Source organism: Staurois parvus, unplaced genomic scaffold (assembly GCF_062004578.1).
Source record: "Staurois parvus isolate SC_StPar_1 unplaced genomic scaffold, SC_StPar_1.0 ptg000894l, whole genome shotgun sequence".
NCBI lineage: Eukaryota > Metazoa > Chordata > Amphibia > Anura > Ranidae > Staurois > Staurois parvus.
In genome coordinates, this window is record NW_028318690.1 from 1,693,980 (window position 1) to 1,717,768 (window position 23,789).

General features: G+C 42.2%; 1 protein-coding gene across 1 annotated transcript in view; it reads right to left on the minus strand.

Annotated features, from left to right (window-relative positions):
* The window catches only part of TM9SF3 (transmembrane 9 superfamily member 3), a 67,784-nt gene extending 44,304 nt beyond the window's left edge, over window positions 1-23,480 (minus strand). The window contains exons 1-2 of the mRNA XM_089656195.1: window positions 23,235-23,480; window positions 1,604-1,799 (exon numbers count right to left, since the gene is read on the minus strand). Coding sequence (XP_089512321.1) covers window positions 1,604-1,799; window positions 23,235-23,309 — 271 coding nt within the window. The 5' untranslated portion in view covers window positions 23,310-23,480. The remainder of the gene's footprint in view (window positions 1-1,603; window positions 1,800-23,234) is intronic.
* Between the last annotated feature and the right edge of the window lie 309 nt (window positions 23,481-23,789).

Genomic DNA, 23,789 nt, shown 5'->3' on the forward strand with positions numbered 1-23,789 from the left:
CCCAAATAGGAATTTACGGTCAAAAAGTATGCATAGAATATGCTTTTTACAAGAAGGTTAGGCAGACATGGCTTTTAAATCACAAAATCTTGCTCAAATGTACAGTAAATAAGGGACAGTCTAGAGATTTGGCAATATGCTCTCACCGCCACTTTATTAGTTACACCTTACTAGTATCTGGCTGAATCCCACCCCACACGCCCCTTCTGCTTTCAGAAATGCCTTAATTCTTTGTGGCATAGATTCCACAAGTTGTTGCAAACATTCCTCAGAGATTGAGGTCCATACTGACACAAGTTACTGTTTCCGTTCTATCATCTCGAACCAGTATGCCGCTATTTTTTCAGACCATATTCTATAAACTCTAGAGATGGTTTTGTATCAAAATCATAGTAGATCAGCAGTTTTTGTCTGGCATCAACAACCATGCCAAGTTCAAAGTCACGTAAATCCCCTTTCTTCCCCATTCTGATGCTCGGTTTGAACTTCAGCAAGTTGTCTTCATCATGTCTATATGGCTAAATGCATGGAGCTGCTGCCACGTGATTGGCTGATTAGCAATTTGTTACCAATCAATTGAACAGGTGTACCTAATAAAGTGGCCGGTGAGTGTACATTCTTTAGAACATCAACATAAAATAAAAACACCGAAGACATCAGCTGTAATTGTTCTGAGAGAAAGGGGTCCTCAAAGACAGATCCTGGTCACTGTTCATTTTCTTGTCCAGTTAGGAAAAGTCTGGCAACTAAACATGGCTGCAGGACAGAACTTGCATGGGCAAAAGCAGTCTTTAGAAGTGAACCCAGACTCCTATCAACAGAACCCTTTAAAAAGGGAACATCCTCAACAGAAGTTGTAAGGAGTTTATTGAAAACAGAAATTGGCTGTCATGGATCCTACGATTTCCTTTTCAATGTCTCTTTTATGTGACATTTCAGTGAAAAACTTATGAACTGTAAAAAATCTTTCAGGACTGGGCCAATCCTTAAACTGCACAATCAATTTGTGCATATATTGGAAGTCTTTCTTGACTTAGCCTGTTTTTTAGTGTTCATAGGGGCTTGTTTGAGCTATGGAGAGTGAAGTGTGCTAGACAAAGATTAGCGTACACCACATCAATTAGATTGCCCACAGTAGACAGCATTTGGTGGAAAGCCATAGCTTGTACCTCATAAAATGCAGAAGGAAAATACACTGTTACCACTACAAAATAAGGGTCCTCAACCCTTTCCTCCATAAAAACCTCTGAGAGAGATTCAATCACGGGTTTCTGAAGAGGGTCAGGGGAAACGGGACGTGCAGCAATTCTGGCCACTGGAAACCAAAGATTCTAGAAGTACCAAGCGTTTTCTAAAGATTTCAGACAAAGTGGAAACAAAATCTGTTTTTGTCAAACAGGCTACATGGTGTGCATATGAGAAGAAGCTAGAGTAAGATAAGGGTATCGATCTCAAGACAGGGAAGATATTTTTTTTAAAACTACCAGAGGTCGACGTATTGTCTGTTCATAATCACCTCCTGTTTATCACACCCATCAGAAAAAAAAAAAAAGCAGTTAAGAGACCTAACAGATTAAAAAAAAAAAAAAGGACACATACTCACCTCTAAATTTAATATCTAAACCACTAAATTCTAATTCAACTCCTTGCAGAGCTTCTCCTAATGTTTCATGATAGTGACTAATACTTTTCTTTGTTCCAACACAGAATGGAAGGGAGAAGTACTTGTATGTCTCTTGCCGATTGTGGTATGGTCCCACTGTGTTCATCCATAAAACCACCTCCTCTTTTTCTTGATACTGCAAGCAAATCAAAAGACTTATCAGATACAGATCCACAAAAAATGTAAACACAAATGGAAATGTTAAGAAAACCTCATTAATTTAGTTCTAAACACATATGGAATAAGCAAAATCAGAAAATATTTTTGAGTCTTAAGGGAATGCTTTATTTTCAACACAATATGCATACTGTATGGTTGCACAGTACAATAGGCTTCATGTTTGAAAGTGTCTGCTTTAATACGGCTCAAGTTTTGCAGCACTTCCTGCAATTGTGTACCTGTGCTATAGGTCATCATAATGGTGCTATATATGCCAGCACACCTGAAGAGTCATTCAAAACTGCAGTGCTTCATTTTTACCTTAAAGTGTTACTAAACCCACAACAGTGAAATCAGTCTGCATATGCAGTAAAGCATGCTTGTTATACTCACTGTGGAACCTAAGGGGTTAATCCTCTGCACTGTTTAAAAATGCTGCTTGATCCTGACTTCTCTGATCCTCCTCTTCTTCCAGTGCCCCCCTCCCATCTCTTGATAAAAGAGTCTCTTGTGGAGACTCTGCACATGCTCAGTTTAGTGTGTATTGCCCTCAATCCCCTCATGTTTTGCATTGTATTGTTATTGTTCTGTCACATGTTCTGTCCCCCTTTGTAATGTACAGCGCTGTGCAAACTATCGGCGCTTTATAAATACTGTATTATAATAATAATATTGCTAGAGAGGTTTTTTTTCTTCTTGAGAAAGTGCATGTAATCAGCACAGGGCCAATTAGCACTGTCCAAACAGAGGTCAGGGGTTTTGCATCCTCCTAGAGCAGAAAGAAAACTCCTCCTACAAGCTTAAACATGTGCTTGGCTGGATACTGAAAGCAAGACTGCTCTATCTGCTGATGAGAAAAGGTATTTAGCAATTTACATTTACTAAAATAATTGCATTTCCATGTAGTGTGTACTGTGGGAGACCAGATAGAGTGAATGCAGGGTCATCGGTTTAGTAGCACTTTAAGGATCCCCATCTTGCTGTCAGGATGCCAGGGTGGCCAAAAGACATTGCACTGCTGTAAAATACTGTGTCTGAGGGCTCATGTCAACAAGTTTTAATGGGTAAAGAAGCATGCTTTTGAAATCAGCTTGAAATGGTTCTGAGATTATCAGAATTCTTTGCACAAGCAGTTCATCTGCATTTGTCCTATTTGGTTGCTTCTGAAATATTAAGGACTAGTATGGGGGAGGAAGAGTTCCGAAGGGGACAATACCCTGAGGACACCGACCCTTATGAGGCAGGTGTAAGGTAAGCACTGGAATTCCCACCTATTAGTGGATATGTCACTAGTGGACAAAACATACATCTGCCTCAACTGTTTCAATTACATGGCACCTAAAATACCTGGCACCTAAACATCTCTGATCCTGAGAAATAATCTTTGGAAGCATGTGTCCTCAAGCCCGCTATAGTACAATAGCACAGAAATGAGCCTGATTTTGCACTCTCCAGCTTCAGTAAATAAATCCCTTTGTGCGGCTGAAAATTGAAAGACAAATGGCTGTTTAACAGAACCCTGCTATACAGTAGCAGTAATTTGATATGTGATCACAGAAGAAAGATTTCAGTAAGTGTAAACAAATTGTCTACTATTGTAATCCACTTGAATGAATCCAGATACGTATTTCACCACTACTTCACTGTGCTTTTAAAGGGCAGAGCAATGTATTTTTTTTTCTTTTCAATCGGTGCTCCACTCAAAAGGGGAAGTTCCGCTTTAAGCCTTGGGGGGGGGGGGTACCCCGTATTTGACAGGTACCTGGCTCCCACTTCTGCTGCGATCGCCTAGGCGATCAGAAGAGGAAGTTGTCCTCCCCCTTTCCCTCCCCGTAGTCTTCTGCGACACGTGACAGGTCCCAGAAAACTACAGGGCCATTCACAAAGCGTGGCACTTCTCAGGCATGTGCAGTGGGCACCCGGCTGTGAAGCCGCAAACTGTCACAGCCGAATGCCCACACTGAAAATGCCAGCGCCAGAGAGAAGATGGCCGGTGAAACTAGCAGTGGTGAGGACACCGCTGGAAAGAGGGACAGGTAAGTGACTGTATTTTAAGAGTCAGCAGCTACAGTTTTTGTAGCAGCTGACTTATTTTTTTTCAGGTGGAACTACTCTTTTTTACTGAAGTGTCACAACAGTATGACATTTTATTCTTTCCCATAACCTGTCCCCGGACATTCCTTCTCTAAAAAGGTACAATGTAATCCCCTTTAGAAAGCAGTCCCTTGATCTGAATTCTGATGTCAAACACAAAAGTTCCCTACCTCTATTTCACACTTCCTGGGAGTGGTCCATTATACACCCACTATTTCCAGCACCCCATGCGCACACACACACACACACTATATTGCCAAAATTATTGGGACACCTGCCTTTACACACACATGAACTTTAACAGTATCCTAGTCTTAGACCGTAGGGTTCAATATGGAGTTGGCCCACCCTTTGCAGCTATAACAGATTAAACTTATCTGGGAATGCCGTCTACAAGGTTTAGGATTGTGTCTATGGGAATGTTTGACCATTCTTCCAGAAGCACATTTGTGAGGTCAGGTACTGATGTGGGATTAGAAGGCCTGGCTTGCATTCTCTGCTCTAATTCCTCCCAAAGGTGTTCTGTCGGGATGAGGTCAGGACTCTGTGTAGGCCAGTCAAGTTCCTCCACTCCAAACTCACTCATCCATGTCTTTATGGACCTTGCTTTGTGCACTGGTGCGCAGTCATGTTGGAACAGGAAACGGCCATCTCCACAAAGCTGGGAGCATGAAATTGTCCAAAATGTCATGGTATGCTCATACCCTAATAATTCCCTTCACTGAAACTAAGGGGCCAAACCCAACCCCTGAAAAATAACCCTACACTATAATACCCCCTCCACCAAAATTTACACTTGGCATAATGCAGTCAGACAAGTACTGCTCTCCTGGCAACCACAAAACCCAGACACATCCATTAGATTGCAAGAGAGAAGTGTAATTTGTCACTCCAGAGAACACGTCTCCACTGCTCTAGAGTCCAGTGACGGCGTGCTTTACACCACTGCATCCGACGCTTTGCACTGCACTTGGTGATGTAAGGCTTGGATGCAGCTGCTCAGCTATGGAAACCCATTCCATGAAGCTCTCTATGCACATTTGTTGTGCTAATCTGAAGGCCACATGAAGTCTGGAGGTATTTAGGGCAGCACAGTGGCTAAATGGTTATCCCTTCCGCCTGGCAGTATTGGGGTCGTTGGTTCAAATCCCAGCCACGGCAGCACCTGCCTGGGGTTTCCATGTTCTCCCTGTGCCTGCGTGGGTTTCCTCCGGGTACTCCGTTTTCCTTCCACACTCCAAAGACATGTTGGTAGGTGAATTGGATCCTGTCTAAATTGTCCCTAGTATGTGTATGTATGAATGTGAGTTAGGGACCTTAGATTTTACGCCCCTTGAGGGTTAGGGACTGATGTGAATGTACAATATATATATGTAAAGCGCTGCGCAAATGGACGGCGCTATACAAGTACCTGAAATAAATAAATTTAGCTACCGACTCTGCAGACAGTTGGCGACTTCAGCACTGTGCACTTCACCATGTGCTGACCCCGCTCTGTCATTTAACGTGGCCTACCACTTCGTGGCCGAGTTGTTGTTGTTCCCAGTTTCTTCCACCCTGTTATAATACCACTAACAGTTGACTGTGGAATATTTAGTAACAAGATAATTTCACGGATGGATTTACTGGACAGGTGGCAATCTATAATGGTACTAACGCTTGAATTCACTGAGCTCCTGAGAGCGACCCATTCTTTCACAAATGTTTGTAGAAGCATTATGCATGCCTAGGTTCTTGATTTTATGCAGACAATTCAGGTGCTGAAACCGATACCGAAAATTCAGAAAGCACGTGGCCAAAGACCAACCGAAATGTCTGCGTATATGTGGGGGTGGGGAGGCTCCAATTTTTTTTTTAACTTATGATTTTATTGCTATCACATAGTGAGTGACAGGCCATCTTTGTAGGGCGGAGGAGGCAGTGTGTGCAAGGAGGAGGCAGGAGAGGAGCAGTGTATACAGTGAGGGAGCAGTGTACACACAGAGGCTCCCTCACTGGCTCTCACTATATGTCAGTGCTGGTTTTTAAATGCAATTGCCAACTAAGGGCTAAAGGAAACTGTTTTTTGCGGAAGCTCAGGAAAGAAACTCTCCTGCCTTTCTCCGCCCCCCCCCCCCCCCCCCACACACATCTGCAGTACACATAGTCCCATATCGGCTAAATTTTTTCCTATTGGCAAAATGCTGTTTTCGGTAACCAAAATTTTGGTGTTTCCTTAATAAATATATAAAAGACACACAGACACTTGGACACGGGCACAATTTTCATACTTTTGGCTCTGTATGCCACCAGAGTAGATTAAAACGAAACAATCCAAATGAATTTAAAGTGAAGACTTTCAGCTTTAATTCAAGGGGTTGAACCTAAATATCAAGTAAAAATTTTAGGAACTGCAACCATTTTTATACACAGTCCTTTCATTTTCAGGGGCTCAAATGTAATTGGACAAATTAATATAATCATAAATAAAATGTTCATTTTTAATATTTTGTTGAGAATCCTTTACTGGCAATGACTGCCTGAAGTCTGGAACCCATAGACATTACCAAAGATTGGGTTACCTCCTTTCTGATGCTTTGCCAGGCTCTAACTGCAGCTGTCTTCAGTTGTTCTTTGTGGATCTTTCTGCCTTTAGTTTTGCCTTCAGCAAGTGAAATGCATGCTCAATTGGGTTGAGATCAGGTGATTGACTCGGCCATTGCAGAATATACCACATATTATCCTTCAAAAGCCCCTGGGTTGCTTTTGCAGTGTGTTTTGGATCATTGTCCATCTGTACCATGAAGTGCCGTTCAATCAACCTTGCTGCAGTTGGCTGAATCTGGGCTGACAGTATTTCTCTAAACACTGCAGAATTCATCAGCTGCTTCTGTCACTTCATCAATAAACACCAATGACCAAGTGTCCCTGGAAGACATGCATTCCCATGCCATCACACTGCCTCCACCAAGTTTTACAGATGACGTTGTGTGCTTTGGATCATGAGCTGTTCCAAGCCTTCTCCACACTTTTTTCTTTTCGTCATTTTGGTACAGATTAATCTTAAATTCATCCGTCCAAAGAATGCTTTTCCAGAACCGGTCTGGCTTTTTTAGACTTTTTTGGCAAAAAGTCTAATCTGCCTTTTCTATTCTTCAGGCTCATGAATGGTTTGCATCTTGTGGTAAACCCTGTATCTGTTCTCATGAAGTCTTCTCTTGATTGTAGCCTTGACAAGGATATGCCCACCTCCCGGAGTGTCCTTCCCTTGTCTGGATGTTGTGAATGGGTTTTTCTTTACCATAGAGAGGATCCTGCGATCATCCACCACTGTTGTCTTCCGTGGATGTCCATGCCTTTTTATGTTGCTGAGCTCACCAGTGCGTTCTTCTTTCCTCAGAATGTACCAAACTGTTGATTTGGCCATCTCTCCGATGGATTTGTTTAGTTTTTGAAGCCTTACAATGGCCTGTTTCACTTGCATGGACAGCTCCTATGAACGCATGATGTAGGTTCACAGCAATAGATTCCAAATGCAAATACCACACTTAGAATCAACTCCAGACCTTTTACCTGCTTAAATGATGAAGAAATAATGGAGTAGCCCACACCTGGCCATGAAACAGCTTTTGATTAAATTGTCCAATTACTTTTGGTCCCTTATTATATTATATATAGGTATGTAAGTATGTCTCATCGTTTGGTGGAAATGAAAATTATCAACCTACAGAGGACTGAATTCAAAGACACCCCGAAAATCAAACTGAAAAAATTATGCAGCAGGCTAGTCCATTTTGCTGAAATTTCATTGCATTGTGGACTAATTTTGCTACAGACTAAATAATATACACTAATTTGGGTTATTCAGCAAAGAAATGTATCAGAATACATTTTGAACTAGAAAGGTCATTTGCAAAATTTTATAACAGAAACGAACGAAAACAAATTTTTTCCAAAAGGTTTCAGTCTTTTTTTTGGTTTATCAAAAAAAAAAAAAAAAAAAGAGTGATGGTTAAATATCACCAAAAGAAAGCTCTATTTTAGTGAAAAAAATATAATTTTTTTATGGGTAGTGTTGCATGACTGTGCAACTGGCAGGAAGGGGGTAAAAGTGCCAAACTCACAGCTCAGACATGGAGAATGAGAATTGACTAGCTCCCATTATCACCTCTCTCCAGAAAGGTGATCCAAGGAGTAATGAAGCTGAAACCAAAAATATAGTAATCAAACTAGCTGTGCATTGCAGCAGATTAGTGTAAATTTCAATGAACAAGCTTACTAATAATTTGGCAGGTAAAAAATAAAAATGGTAAAATGCATGCATTTCCACTGTGTATTAGCCATTTGCCTGCCATACCAGTTTAAATAAAACTCTTCGGAAAAAGAAAATATGACTTAATTACTGGAAGAACAAAGGACAGTCTATCACCTTTTTGGTAAGGTAACTGTTTACTACATAACAGGAAATACACACTTATAAACACTGCTACACAAGCCATTTTGTAATTGAAGGTTATTAGAAATCACCTTTAAAATTCAATTTGCAGCCAGCCCTGGTTTCCTGTGCCAAACATTTATATATCACTTTCCCTTAGCACTGGAGGTGTTCTGTACACAGTTCTGCTCAGATCGCCTCCAGAAGCCTCATTTCCTATTCCAGTGATTAGCTCACTGCTTTTCTCTTAGAACATCATATAATTATAGCAAACTGACCCTACCACTTAACACTCTTTTTCCTTCAGTTTATTTTAAGCTAGAATTAGGGCCTGTCTCACTTAACAAGAGCAGAGTTTCAACTGAAAATGGTCAGTTTGAACAAAACTGGTATTTCAGGCTTTAGGTTAATGTGGGTGCGGAGAATTTCTTGCTACAATCTTATCAGCCCGCTGGGCTGAATGGGGAAAAGAAAACATTGTGTGTGAGGCTTTAAAGTCCATCAACCTGTCATGACAATTAAGTCTCAAGCTCTCTCTTATTAGCTGCAGATATTGTCTATTTTGGATATACTGTATCTGCACCTAGCAGAGAGAGACTCCAAAGAAGGTGGAGTCAATATTGATCAAAAATTGGGATACCACTAGTGTATAGAAGTATCCTATACAGAGCGGTCCCGGGCAGCATATGAATGCAATCAGTAAGCCAACTATACTATTCAGCAAAAATTTGAAAGCTCACCCAGTTTACCTTAAAGTAGAATTCCAGCTTAACCAACTACTCTTAAATCTGTCCCCTCCCCCTCCTGACAGCTATGCTTACTAATCTGGTTTTAACTTGCGGTCAGATCTCCTCAACAATCAGAGAGGAAGCTTGCCCCCCACCCCAGCCTTCTGGGACACATCACAGGTCCCAGAAGACTGCAGGACCATTTACAAAGTGCAGTGCAGTTAACGCATGCGCAGAGGGAAACCGGCATTGAAGCCGCAAGGCTTCATTGCTGGTTTCCCTTAGTTAAGATGCCAGCTCCTGGACATGAAGCCAATTGAAGAATCGGCTCAGGTGAGGATAGCGCTGGATCCCCAGACAGGTAAATGTCTAGGGATGCACTGAAATTTCGGTGGCCGAAACGTTTCAGCCGAGAACCTTTGACCAAAATAAAAAAAAAAGCACCGATACAGGTGCCGAAAAAACCCGCCCCTCGCCGCCACTCGGTAGTTCAGCCTTACCTGAGAAACCATTGATCCCGGCGCTGGGCATAGAGATGAGTGAAGGAAAGATGGCCGCCACTCTATGCCCTTGGAGAACCAGAGCGATGTCATTTCCCCTTACGGCCATTTTTTTTTTTTTAAAGCACTAGATCAATGTTTTTTTTTGAACCAATGCTTTACATTGCAGAGGAGAGATGGTGTCTTACTGACCGCATATCTCTCCATAAAGAGGACCTGTCACTAATTATTTCTATCACAAGGGATGTATGCATTTCTTGTGATAAGAATAAAAGCAATAAAAAATTTTTCTAATGGAACAGTGCAAAAAAAAAAAAAAAAAGTTTAATGTTCCCCCCTTCCCCCATGCTCGCACGTAGTGGTGAACACATATGTAGGCCATGCCCACATAAGTAAATGGTGTTCAAACCACATGTGGGGTATTGCCACGAACGTCGGAGCAAGAGCAATAATTCTTGCACTAGACCTCCTCTATAACTTTACACTGCTAACCTGTAGAAATTTTTAAAGCATCGCCCATGGAGATTTTTAAATACCGCAGTTTCAGGTCATTCCACGAGCGTGCACAATTTAATGCGTGATATGTTGGGTATCTATTTACTCACTGTAACATCCTCTCATATTTTACAAAAAAAATTGGGGTACATATTGTTTTTTTTAATCAATGTGTATTTTTAAAAAAATATAAATATATATTCATTTTTAAAAACTGCGCATTTCAGTTTTCGGCCAAGTGCATTTTGAATTTTAGTTTTCGGTACCAGAATTTTCATTTCGGTGCACCACTATAAATGTCCTTATATTAAAAGTCGGCAGCTACAGTATTTGTAGTTGCTGACTTTCAATTTTGGGGGGGGTGTTAGTACAGTGATCTCCCCGCTGAGGTATTGTGTTCTGCTATTGGCTGCCAGCACTGATCGGATGCTCGTTTTCCAGCATGCCAATTTGGCGGGTGTAGACACAGGCCGAATGTTAACCAGTTTCTACTGAGCCGGCTGATACCAGAAGATATTCGACCCGTGTGTACAGGGCTATACACACACTGTGTGTATATCTGACAAGCTGACTGTCACATACTCCTCCAGTAACAGACGCCCTCACCTTGCATCCCAGGTTCTTTGTGCCAACTGGCACACCCAGGTGCCGCCAGGTAGAGGGAAAAAGAGGCAAATTTTACATTCTCCTCCACAACTTCTTACTGACCCAGAAGCAATGTAAAACGTCACTGGTCAGTTTCCTCAGCCAGTATAGATTACTGCACTGCATTAGATTCACTGGAGGAAAGGTCTTTTAGTCCCCGAATATCTCATTAAAGAACACTTTGTGTCCCCTATGTGATGAAGTAAAGAAAAAATAAAAAAAATTAACGCAACTCTAAACTGACAACCTGAAGGGGGTTTTAAAGCATCGGCCATGGAAAATACAGTTTGTCACTATTTCATGGGTGCATGCAATTTTAAGGCTTGACATGTTAGGTACCTCTTTACTCTATGTCTCATCTTTTACAAAAAAATACAGTAATTTATTGCATTTGTGTGCACTAAAACACATTTTAATGTATTTTTTACTGAAATTTTGCATTTCTTAGTCCTTTGTGGTAATATTGTGTAACATAAAAAAAAATTGGAAATAACACTATTTTATTTTCTAGGGTGTCTGATTTCATACAATATATAATGTTGTGGGGGTTGTTTGCAATCTGCAGGGCTAAAATGATTTTGTAAACTGGTGTGCAAAAACTGCTCTGGTCAAGAAGGGGGTTAAAGTGTATTCCCACCTTTACAGTCAAATTGGGAATGCATGTACATTATAGATTTGATATAGGTTCCCATTCACATAGCAAAACTTTAACCACTTACCGTCCATAGGATAGGAAGGGTAATATCCGAGATATACACTTCAGCTGGCGATTCTAGGTCTTGTAAAAGTAATCTGAGCGCCTAAAGAGCTGTTGGATTATTTTTACAAGCAGCAGAAAGGGGACCCCCCTACCAGTGCGATCTGGGAGTCCAGTAAGGATGTGTCTGGCGGAACCCTGCTCCTGAGCCACATCTGCAGGAACGGATGCGAATCCTTCCATGGTGTGACGTCAGAAACCAGAAGCGATGAGGATTTTGTCACTTCCGGTTTCGGGCTCAAATATTCCACGGACGTAGGCAATATTAAAGTGTGAGAAATGTTATATCGATTTACTGTGTAACATCTTTTATATTTTAATATAATATATATAAAATGTGTTTATGTGCATTAAATTCATTCAAGTGTATATTTTTCCAAAAATTTTGTGTTTCAAAAACCACTGTGCAAATACCATATCACATATAAATATGCAACATCAACATTTTAGTCTCTAGGGCCTCAACTAAAAAAAAGGAATTTCAATAAGGACAAAGCAGCTTGCACATATATAGGTAGACAAAACAAAAACAAACATTCATATGGTAAAGAAATGCAGCGCTATATATATATATATATATATATATATATATATATATATATATAAATAAAATATGTTTGGGGTTCTAAATAGTCTTCTAGCAATGGGAGAGGAATGTCAGAATTGGCCAGGACTGGAAGTGGTTAATGTAGAATTTCAATGCACTAGGAGGCTACATTCACACTGCTGTAAAAAAATAAAAAAAATGCACTCATTGACAGATCTGAAAGCAGATGCTTCGTTTTCAATAGGGAATACAAAATCCAAAAATCTGCATCGGAGGATGTGAGCTATTCAATTACTTGATTCAAATGCATTCTGGTATTGGGGGAAAAAAAAAAGAAAAGGAAAATGTTTACAAATTAAAAAAAAAAAAAAAAACAGATCAGTAAATTATTTTACTGATGTATAAATATAGCCTGAATAGTTAGTCTGTGCCAAGCTAGGTATGCAGTAATGCACTGGTAGCATAAGCTACATACAGTAGGTGGCATGGTGTTCCGGCAGCAGTATCTGCAAATTCCTGCTGCCGGAATTAAAGAGTTGGGCAGAGTGCTGCTCTGTCATTCAAGAAAACCCTTGTATTTTTCGTCAGTGAATACAAGGCTTCCTCTGATTGGCTGAGGTGGAGCGTGGACAGCTGACATCACAATTTACACCTCAGCCAATTGGAGGAAAGCATCCCTATTTTCAGGGTTTGGAGTCCAAAGGGTCACATGGGTGACTGAGCTTATGTGTAATGCAGGGAACACACCACATCTGTACACACCAGCAAACACCAGAACACACCACATCTGTACACACCAGCAAACACCAGAACACACAGGTGATGACAGCTGCCTGAACAGACGACAATCTCACAGGTATAGGAAGTCTCTGAACATACCAGCCATCGCTCTCACCACAAGATGATTAGAAAGGCTGTCCTAATTGATATTGTTCTCCTCTGATAATCCAGTGCCAGCCTTCTGCTCCTAGCTACCCACCAGACCTCTCTTATACACTGGAAAGTCTTCCTTATAAGTATATGGAAAATTTTGTGCATGTTCAGACCACCCCTTCACAGGTTATTTGGTTTTAAAATATTAATGTAGGCAATTCTAAAAACCACAAAAATATTTTTAGTAGGCAAATTAGATTAATTTTAAAGACAAAATCGATGGGGGCGTGGCCAAGATGGCGAGCAGATCAAATGCTTCTCCTGGAGCTGTGCTAGACAGCAATCCAGATTTTCACATGTATTGAGACTTCTCTCTTCCATGATGGTGCGTCGGCTCCGAATGCCTCAAACTCTCGGGACGACCTAAAGGGGGTAAGAAACTTTTTCCCCTGCACATTGAGTTCTTAGCTAGCCCAGAGCCCGGTGTGGCGGGAACTCCTGAGAAGTTTTTCAATATTGCCTCCCAGACAGGAGGAGACAGCTCCTCCAGTATATGGCATCCCTAATGTTATGGCAGCTATTTCCACCTGCCAGGCAGCACTGACATCTAAGACAGATACTGTTTAGTTTGACACTGGAATGATCCAGCAAGACAAAATGTGCCCTTGGTTTACTATTGCTGAACAGCGTGTTAGCCACGTGGAAGAGAATACAGTAGAGCACACATTTGCTATCCACACCTTGCAAATGAAACTTAAGGCTGAAAATGCTGAAAACTGCAGGTTGAGAAAACCCCTCTAGATAGTGGGCTGGCTGGGGGAGTGGAGGGGAAAAATCCAACACTGTTTGTGGAAGAATTACTGTGGTCCCTGCTTCCGGCCGCCCAGCTTTCCTCCTAATTCACAGTGGAGATTGCACACTGCCTGACACGCTGATACTCCACCTGCTGAACTCTCTGTACCAGGGTGAGATCCTTAGAGCTGCTTGTTCTGCTGGCAAATTTGTTAGGACCAATCAACACCATCTATCTGTGGTAAGGCAAGCAGTGTACGTGTCTAATTTGACTTGACATCAGGCTCTTGGAAGTCATTCTACAGCAAAGCTTCTAGAGAGAAAAGAAGCAGCACACAGCAACAACTAGTTGTGTTGCAGTGCAAGGTAAAAGGAAACTGAAGCAGACAAAAAAAAAAAATCAGGTCCCCGATAGGCAGGACTGTGCTGTACAAAAGCAAATGTCTACTTAGCCATTTGCGTGACGTTCAGCTTTACATTTCAAGGTCACAAAGCAGTATAGTATTTATTTACCAGATCAGTGGTTCTAAGGCAGGGTGGATAAAAATCGATGATTTAAAAATAAAAAATAAAAATTTTAAAATTGGATTGTTTTTATTTTTATCAAATTTATTTTAATAAAATGCTTTTGGAGTAAAAAAAAAATCTATCTAAAGATGTTTTCTATTTAAGATACATTAATAATTTAGTTTATTCAGCATGAAATGGAGCTTAGTTATGTAGCATTAGGCTGTATATTTTGCAACATTTACATTTTTGGTAAACTCATTCAATGAATCCAAGCTCTGCAATCTGAGAGAACATGCACTGCATTGATGCATTCACACAATTACACAGGAACCATGAGAAAAAACATGAAAAAAAGAATTTGAGTAGTTCTCCAGCTATGTGTGATTAAGTTTCTCCTCATTGGCTGAAACACTGCAACGGAAGCCACTGGTTGCCACTGCTGTCAATCACAGCCAGTACCAAAGGAGTGGGGGTGGGACTGAGCCACATTCTGTGTCCCATAGACACACATAGCAACTCGGGAGCGAGCATGCACGAGGGCCCCCAGAGCAAGACGCTTGGCAAGGGGGAGGGGCCAGAAGTGCCAGCAGGGACCTAAGAGGAGGATCTAGGCTGCTCTATGCAAAACCATTGCACAGTGAAGGTAAGAATGTTGCATTTATTATTTAAAAGAAAGGAAAATTGAGCCTTTAGGACCACTTTAATGCCAGTAGGAAGCAGGTGCTAAACACATTCAACCATTTGGAAAGATCTGCAAAAGATTTGAAAGTGTTCGAACAATTGACTATTCACTTCAAATCAAATGAAGATAAAATAAGTAAACCTGGATCTTCTTTTCACAACTCATTAAATTGAAGTGAATCTGCACATATTTTATTATGTGAACATTCTCAAATCCTTTGTTCTGCGAGGTTCTGGCTACGTCGCCAGTGCCTAAGAAGAACCAGAAAAGGGGATTATATTAAAAAGTAAAAAAGTTGTTTTTTTAAAAAGAAAATTATGGTTAGCCAATTTCACATCAGCATGCAGAGCTGCATGCTGAAGAGTTGCAATGAAAGGTCCACACATAATGGAGCATTTTATTCTTACATAAGAACACATTTTTATGCAAACAAGCACGTTTGGATTGAAAACAAAGTGATACACATGAAAAGTGTAAACTAAATATCTAACATTACAAAACATAAATGACACTTCCTATTAGCAGCCTGGGTTCTCTATTTTATTCAATCCTAGAGAAGCACATTGATGTGAATATAAAATGTGCAAGGATCATGCTGCATTTTAAAGATGCTACGGGAAAATTCATCTATACGTAAGCCTTTACAAAATGATTTCCTTAAAGGCATTTTGGTTCATCCATACCAGGGGCTCATTTACATGGTCAATATTTAATCATTTACCTCCTAATATTATTGATTTACCATTGTACAGCTAAAGTCCGCCAACTATGATAATTGTTGATGTTAGCTTTATATTATTTACTCTCTAACTAGAATTATAATCAGTTCTAATTAAAACCAGATGCACTGCAAACAAATTCCACCCTAATCATTTTATAATAATCTTTAAAATCTTTCAAAAGCTGCACAAGCAATGCAAAACTGAAGGTCTGTGTGTCAGCCAGCTAACTGATATCAGACACAGAATGAGAAACATTGCTGAATGTGCAAGCCTCATTTAAATAGATTTAGAAGGAAGAATGGGGAAAAACCCCCCACACATTTATACTCACCTAGGTGGATGTAGTGCGCTCAGAGGCTGAGCCAGCTGCCCCTTGGGCATGTGGGTGGATCCAGACATTAAAGTAGGAATTACTCCAGAGCCTGGACCAGCTGAGTGACAGGAGCTGACAGACTTTAGCCCGCTGTCGGCTGAACACAGATCACAGAACGAAGTGCTTGGGCCATTCTTCTCCTTTGAGAAAAACATTTAGAAAACAAAACATCTCCCAACCTTTGGTATTGCCCAGAAAAAGGACTGTTGTAATCAACAGATGATACATAGATCCAATATCACTGATCCGGCAAACCAACGTGTGCAGCTTTAAAGCTGGCCATCCTCCCTGCTGTCAGAATACACAGAACAGCACTACTGCCACTAAGTGGCTTTTATCAGACAGGGTGCCTGAACAGAGGATGATCATTAGATCGACTTTAGTTCAACTGTAATGTCCACACATGGATTGAAATTAGGTTGGTCCCTGCTGAACCAGCCAAACTTCAATCCATCTATGGCCACATTCAGTGACACTGTGTTTTGCACATTTCAGATAAAACAGGTTCAACTTTAACCTTCAGGACCCGTTTGTTGTGTTTTAATGCACATATTTTAATGTGCTAAAATGGATGTTTTCAACTTCTCCATGTATGTTACAATCCCAGCACTGCAGTTTGTTTTTGAAAACACAATTGGTCTGTTTTTCTTCTGCATTTTAGTACCTTTGGAGGCCCATATAAGTCAATATCAATGCATCAAAATGCACGTTACGTTCATTTTCATGGTTTGGCAATAGGTATTCATAAGTAATGGTCAACAGCTTACGGTTAACTCTAACCACTCCAAATCCTAAAGCAAAAAATGCACTGAAAATGCACCAATAAGTAACAACTCGCCTAAATGATGCATGCACACACACAAAAGGAAAAGCACACCGACACAGGACATTGCACCTGCCTGCTGCTACAGAAGATTCCGTACAAACATGCATACATCTAGATGGAACCTAAAATATGAATTACTTGCTCCCTTTTGGTCTGCTAATAAACACATTTTTCTCTACGTGCAAAAACCCCCCCAAAAAACCCTAGTTGCTGCTATCAGAAATACAGTGAGATTAGTTCCTGCACACTGTTATCCCAATGGATGTTATCTGCCCTTCCCAGCTCACTATAGGACTACAGAACATGTCCTATGTGATGGAGATGGAGAGGGGGAGGTGTTCTGTAACCTCTAAACACTTTGGGGGAGATTTACTAAAACTGGGGTACATGGTAGCCAATCAGCTTCTAACTTCAGCTTGTTCAATTACACTTTGATGATAAAACCTGGAAGCTGATTGGTTTCTATGCAGAACTGCACCAAATTTTGCACTCTCCAGTTTTAGTAAATAACCCCCTTAATGTCCTAGGACAAAAGTAACAAAATATATCTGATGAGTCTGTAAAAAAAACAAAAAACAAAACAGTTTTCCTCTATGGGCTGAAAGCGCCTCTGCCCCCAAATTCCAAACAGTCTGGTTAGTCTTGTTAACTTGTTGCACTGAACACTGCTACATAATATGACATTTGCTACATTATAAATACAATGGCATTACATGAAGTACCATTCCCCAGTGAAAAGCACATGTTGACAAAGAACTTGGCCAATGTTCTGTCAAATGTGACTGGATATTGTGCGTAATAACTGATGAATAAAATACCGGGTAAGATGTCATACATGCTGCTTTAGACAATATTATGCCCCCAGTCCTAGTGGCATGTACTTTAAGGTGTCAAGGTAAGGGAATTTTAAACTGTATATAGTTACTTCCACATAACAGTAGCTTGGGCAATCATTTAAAGTGGCTGTAAAGGGTGAGGGTTTTTTTTTTTTTTTACCTTCATGCATTCTATGTAAAGGTAAAAAACCTTCAGCTTGCCCCACCCCAATTATTATACGACCCCAATCTCGATCTAGCAATGTGCACGTAAGCAGTGGTTCTCTCGGGTATCTCTCTCCTCATTGGCTGAGACACAGCAGTGGGAACCATTGGCTCCCGCTGCTCTCAATGACAACCAGTGAGAAGGGAGTGAGGAGAGGGACTGACACATGCTCTGTGTGTCCCATGGACACACAGAGCCGGCTTGGGAGCAAGCACGCACGAGTGCCCCCAGAGCAAGCAGCTTACGCCAGGGGCATTCAACAAGGGGAGGGGCCAGAAGCATCGGCGGGGGGACCCAAGAAGAGGAAGACTGGGGCTACTCAGAGCAAAACCCATGTACAAAGGTAACTTTTATAACCACTTTACGATGATCTGATCCTGATTAAATAAATCAGACAACAATTAGGATACTTGTAGGTCAGTACAGATCTCAGCAGAGAGCTTGGAACAGTCAAGAAAGATGAATGTACCTCATTTTGTAACCTCACAATGGAGCTCGCTGGCACAGACCTCTAGGCAATGAGTTGCAGGATCCAGTAACTAGACCGGTGCAAATTAAATTTAAGCAAGTACACGTATCTTTTTTTATACAGGTTAGGCAGGAAAGGTAGTAGGAGAGAGATAACATTTTTAAGAACAGAGACCTAAGCTTTTCTTCCAGTTTAAAATATAGCTAAAGGCAAAACTTTTTTTAGATTTGGATAGAGTGGTGGTTTTAGGTATAAGAACTACGGTCAGGTTTTTATAGCTGTCTGTGTCCCTATTAGGCAGATTTACACACTAATTCTTGTGATGAAAAATGTCAGAAATAAAACAGAGGGTAAAATTACAATTCTGAGATTACGATTTGAGGGGAAATCATCCAAATAAGACATTTTTACTGGTCACAAGAATAAAAGGGAAAACTTTCAAAAGGGGGCACTTCTTTCTGACAACTGTATAAGACAGTATTTCCCTCACATTGGTAAGATATCTTCTCACTCCTTGCTGAGTCCACAGGAAAGAAATTGAAGTGAAAACCTTTAACGAGACCAAAAAAATTACAACAAAAGTGGTAGTAAATTCTGCTTTATGACTTATAGCTACTGTTTAGGAGATCGTCACATTTGTAGAGGCTGGTGATGTCACCGCTACATGCACACGGCACTCAGAATGGATAGCATATTAGAGTACACTGTCCATGACTCCCATACGCATGCACTGGAGTGATATCATCCCTGCCTAGTTAGATGGCCATCAATGAAGGGCTTCATTTTACGCGGTGCATACTAGCCCACTATGACAAACTGCCCAAGGGTCCAATTTTTTTTTCCTGGACTTTGCTACAGCTTTAACTCTCAAAATCTATCCACAAAAAAAGTTTGGGTTTTGGATATACTTTAACTCTCAAATTATTTCACCTCCCCCTAACCTTTTTACGTGATTAAAGTATACATAACCTAAATCAAGACATCTGCCACGCAGTCCTCACGGATGCTTAGAACAGCACTTAAATTTTGATTTGTAAGCACTGTTCTATAAAGCGTTCCACTGTTAATGGTAGTATGTGTTAGCTGCATGATGGAGCAAGAAAACGGGGCTCACAAGTAATGACTAAATGACTCTAGCTAGCAGAGGATGATGACACAAAAGGCAGTGATGGAACATGGAGAAAGTAAGCAGTGCTTAAAATGGTATTAATCCCAAAACAAAAACAGAGCTATATTGCAGCTTACCGATCATTAGGTGTCGTGGCTGCATTAGTTTTCTTTTTTAGGCTTTTTCCCTCTGTTTTCACCTGGTGATCTGGATAGTAACACACATTCTGTGTTAGTGTGCCTACACTCTGGATGAAGGAACAGAGACATCTTTGGTGAACAGCACTTTCAGTCTTGGAGGAGGGAGTTTTAGATGTACCAGCAGATTTAGATACGATTCCTCATGTAAGAGCCATCTCCTTGATGACACCAGTGGGAATATTTAACAGGTGAATTACAGAAGGCTTGAAAGGTAGTGTGATCGGTCTACTTTAAATTGATGGTAAAGGCAGATTTTTTTTTTCATTTTAAACAGATATATTTACCTGCTCTGTGATGGCTAAGAACACAGCAGCCCTGGTCCTACTCTTCTTGGGTCTCCCACCAGCACTCCTGCCCACCCCCCCACATCCTGCCAAGTGCCCCCACAGCAAGAAGCTTGCTGTGGGGGCACCCAAGCCACTGCTCTGTGTCCATTCACACACAGATGTGGCTTGGCCCTGTCCCCCGCTGTCTTCTCATTGGCTCACTGACAGTGATTGATAGTAGCAGGAGCCAATTGCTGCTGCACAGAGAAAGTTTTTTTTTCTTCATGTATAGAATGCATGAGGGTAAAAAACCATTGAGCCTTTACAGCCACTTTAACAACTACAAACCACAAAAATGAAATTAAATGTGTCTTGGTGGGCTGACATGAACATATCTGTTCACTTTTTGAAAACCACTTTGAAAGTAATTTACCTGTTAAGGGGGCTGAAGTGAACATTATACAGTATGTGGTTCACTAAAACATTCTGTGGGCTCCATGATTTTACTTTGTGGCACCCAAATACAGAATTTCATCTACTTCCCCCCATACATAACTTTTGATGACAGAGTTATAGAATGCATGCACCTTTGAATAAAATTTAAAAAAAAACCCTCACAAGGGTACAATGACAAACCTATTTTTCCAAACATTTTCGTGCTATGAAGGTATTAATAGTAAACTGGTCACCTAACATGTATATCAAATAAGACAAACCGAAAAAAAAAATCAAGGCAGAAAAGATTACAGATCCAACTTCAACACTAGCTTGCAGTGTCAAAAATGAATGACTGAGACTTGTGCATGTGGCAGTTCCTACCATACTAAACCAGGAAATGCAAGTCTCATCAGCTCAGGTGTGTAGGATAATATCTCAGGAAGTCATACTAACCACTGAAAACTGTGCATAAGGCTGTCATTACAGTTATGAGTTTAATCATCAGGATATAAACCTGCTTGACGTTTACAGTAAAGACTAAATATATTACAACTTAACCACACTTACTGAAGCATAGAGCGCACTGAAAACTGTAACTCACAACAATCAACATTTGGCTTACAATACTGAGATGAGATTTACAATCAATGCCGGCAGCCATAGATCACTTCACTTACACTGCTATTTCCCTTGATGATTGTCCTTGAAAGTGATGTGCCTGAATATATATATATATATATATATATATATATATATATATATATATACACACACACTTTTTTTTTTTTGCAAAAAGAGGTAGAAAGCAATTATGTGCAAAACAACCGTATATAACCCAATCCATAATAATCTAGTGACATAGGGTTTCTTCATACTGGATTACAAATAAAAGATGAGGTAGCCATAACCGTAAAGCGGAGTTACAGCCGTTTTTGTGTTTATTAAAAGTCAGCAGCCACAAAAACTGTAGCTGCTGAATTTGTGCAGTGCAAACGGTTTCATTTCTTTACTTTTATAACTTTATCCAAGTTTAACAAAATAACACTTCATTAAAGTCTATGCGCCATAGCTTACTCTATGCATTTAGGTTAAAAACCTTCAGGGTGCAGCTCCCCATTCAGCACCCACTTATACTTACCTGAGCCCCATCTTGATCGAACAATGTGCATGAGAGAGAAGCAGCTCTCCTAGGCCTCTCCTCATCGGCTCACACAGAACAGGAGTCATTGGCTTGGAGACAGGCTGAGCCGCACTGTGTGTGTAAGTGGACAATGTCCATTCACAAAAAGCAAGGCTTGCTATTAGGGACACTCAGCAGGGGGGAGAAGTCAAAACCGTTGGTGGAGTCGGGGGGGGGGGGGTTTGGGCACCCAAAAAGAAGAGCATAGAGGCTGCTCTGTGCTAAGCTATTACACAGAGCAGGTAAGTATAACATGTAAACAGCCCCCACCTAACATTACTAACCTGTGAAAGAACAATCTGTATACTTACCTATTTTCAGGCCACTCTGATCACCCATGTGAGCCAGCGCCGGCTGCAGGGGGGAGGAGAGAACACTCGAAAATGGCTGGTAATGCCTAAGCAGTCACATCAACTATAGGCTTCAAAGGCCCATCTGTTATTGGCATCTTGTCCCCTGCAGCCACTGCTGGATGACACAGGGGAGCCGGATCACATGACCGGACTGGAGTGGGCAGAAAACAGACAAATATACAGATCTTTCTTCCACAAGTTATCTAGTGTAGGTGTTAGAAGGGAGCAGATTCAGGATTAGTAAAATAAATCCCAGAATATGCTTCCTGTGTAGATATAAATGCTGGGCTTTCCTCCTTACACTGATCAGAACTGAAGGAGCCGCTTGGTCAGCTAGGAAACATGCTGAATATTACAGAACAGATCCGCATGAATGCAGCAGCTGATGAGTGTAGCCTGCCTGCGAATGGGGAGCTCTATCACACCCTGCCTGCGATCGGGGAGCTCTATCACACCCTGCCTGCGATCGGGGAGCTCTATCACACCCTGCCTGCGATCGGGGAGCTCTATCACACCCTGCCTGCGATCGGGGAGCTCTATCACACCCTGCCTGCGATCGGGGAGCTCTATCACACCCTGCCTGCGATCGGGGAGCTCTATCACACCCTGCCTGCGATCGGGGAGCTCTATCACACCCTGCCTGCGATCGGGGAGCTCTATCACACCCTGCCTGCGATCGGGGAGCTCTATCACACCCTGCCTGCGATCGGGGAGCTCTATCACACCCTGCCTGCGATCGGGGAGCTCTATCACACCCTGCCTGCGATCGGGGAGCTCTATCACACCCTGCCTGCGAATGGGGAGCTCTATGACACCCTGCCTGCGAATGGGGAGCTCTATGACACCCTGCCTGCGAATGGGGAGCTGAATGACACCCTGCCTGCGAATGGGGAGCTCCATGACACCCTGCCTGCGAATGGGGAGCTCCATGACACCCTGCCTGCGAATGGGGAGCTCCATGACACCCTGCCTGCGAATGGGGAGCTCTATGACACCCTGCCTGCGAATGGGGAGCTCTATGACACCCTGCCTGCGAATGGGGAGCTCCATGACACCCTGCCTGCGAATGGGGAGCTCCATGACACCCAGGCTCGGTCTCCTCTATCACCAGGCACAGCACAGCTGAGATTGTCAGCAGGAAAGATTTCCTGGGAAGAGGCAATCAGGGCGCTGAGCTCAGTTCTCCGCCATCTCCCAGGCCAGGCACTTCCTGATGAGAAGATAGAGCCGTGTCAGGCCTGTGTCTTCTCACCGACTGAGGCGAGCCGGCTTAGGCCTGACACTGCACTGACAGCGGCCTATGCGGACAGGCTCCTCAGCACTGGGCAGGCCACACAGCACTCCCCGCACAGCATTCAGGCCGCATCCCTTCCCCCCCGACCGGCCACCTCCGCCTTACCGTGTGCTCGTGTTCATCCGCCCGCACACCCAGCACGAACACGCACAACAAGGGCAGCAGCCGGAGCGGCCTCATCCTGTCCCGGCGGCTCGGCACACCCAGCGGTTTTATGTCTCGGAGGCTCCTCGGTTCTCCCTCCGTTACTGCACTCGCTGCCCGTTCTCTGACACCCGCCGCCTCCTCAGCGGCCGCTCAGCCACGTCATCCGGCCACGGAGCTACAAACCGGAAGTGCCTCACCTCCTGCCAGCATCCCGGAAGTGCACACTGTGGGGATGGGGAGGGGGCTGGGATACCTGGGCTAACACCTAGGTGGATGGCTGGCGGCTCTTCACGAGCTCTGACTGATGATTAACCTGCAGGGCTGTGCATGACGGGCGGCTTACTATGTGGCGTCACATTTCATACAGCTCAGGCTTACACCTTACAGTAAAGACATTGTAGGGGGCGAGTGTAACCGGGGCGAACGGGTACAAAGCCAGGCTGTCACCCCACAGCCATCATGTGTACAATGTCATTCCCTGTACCCCAAAACACAGCACCCCGCACTATCCAC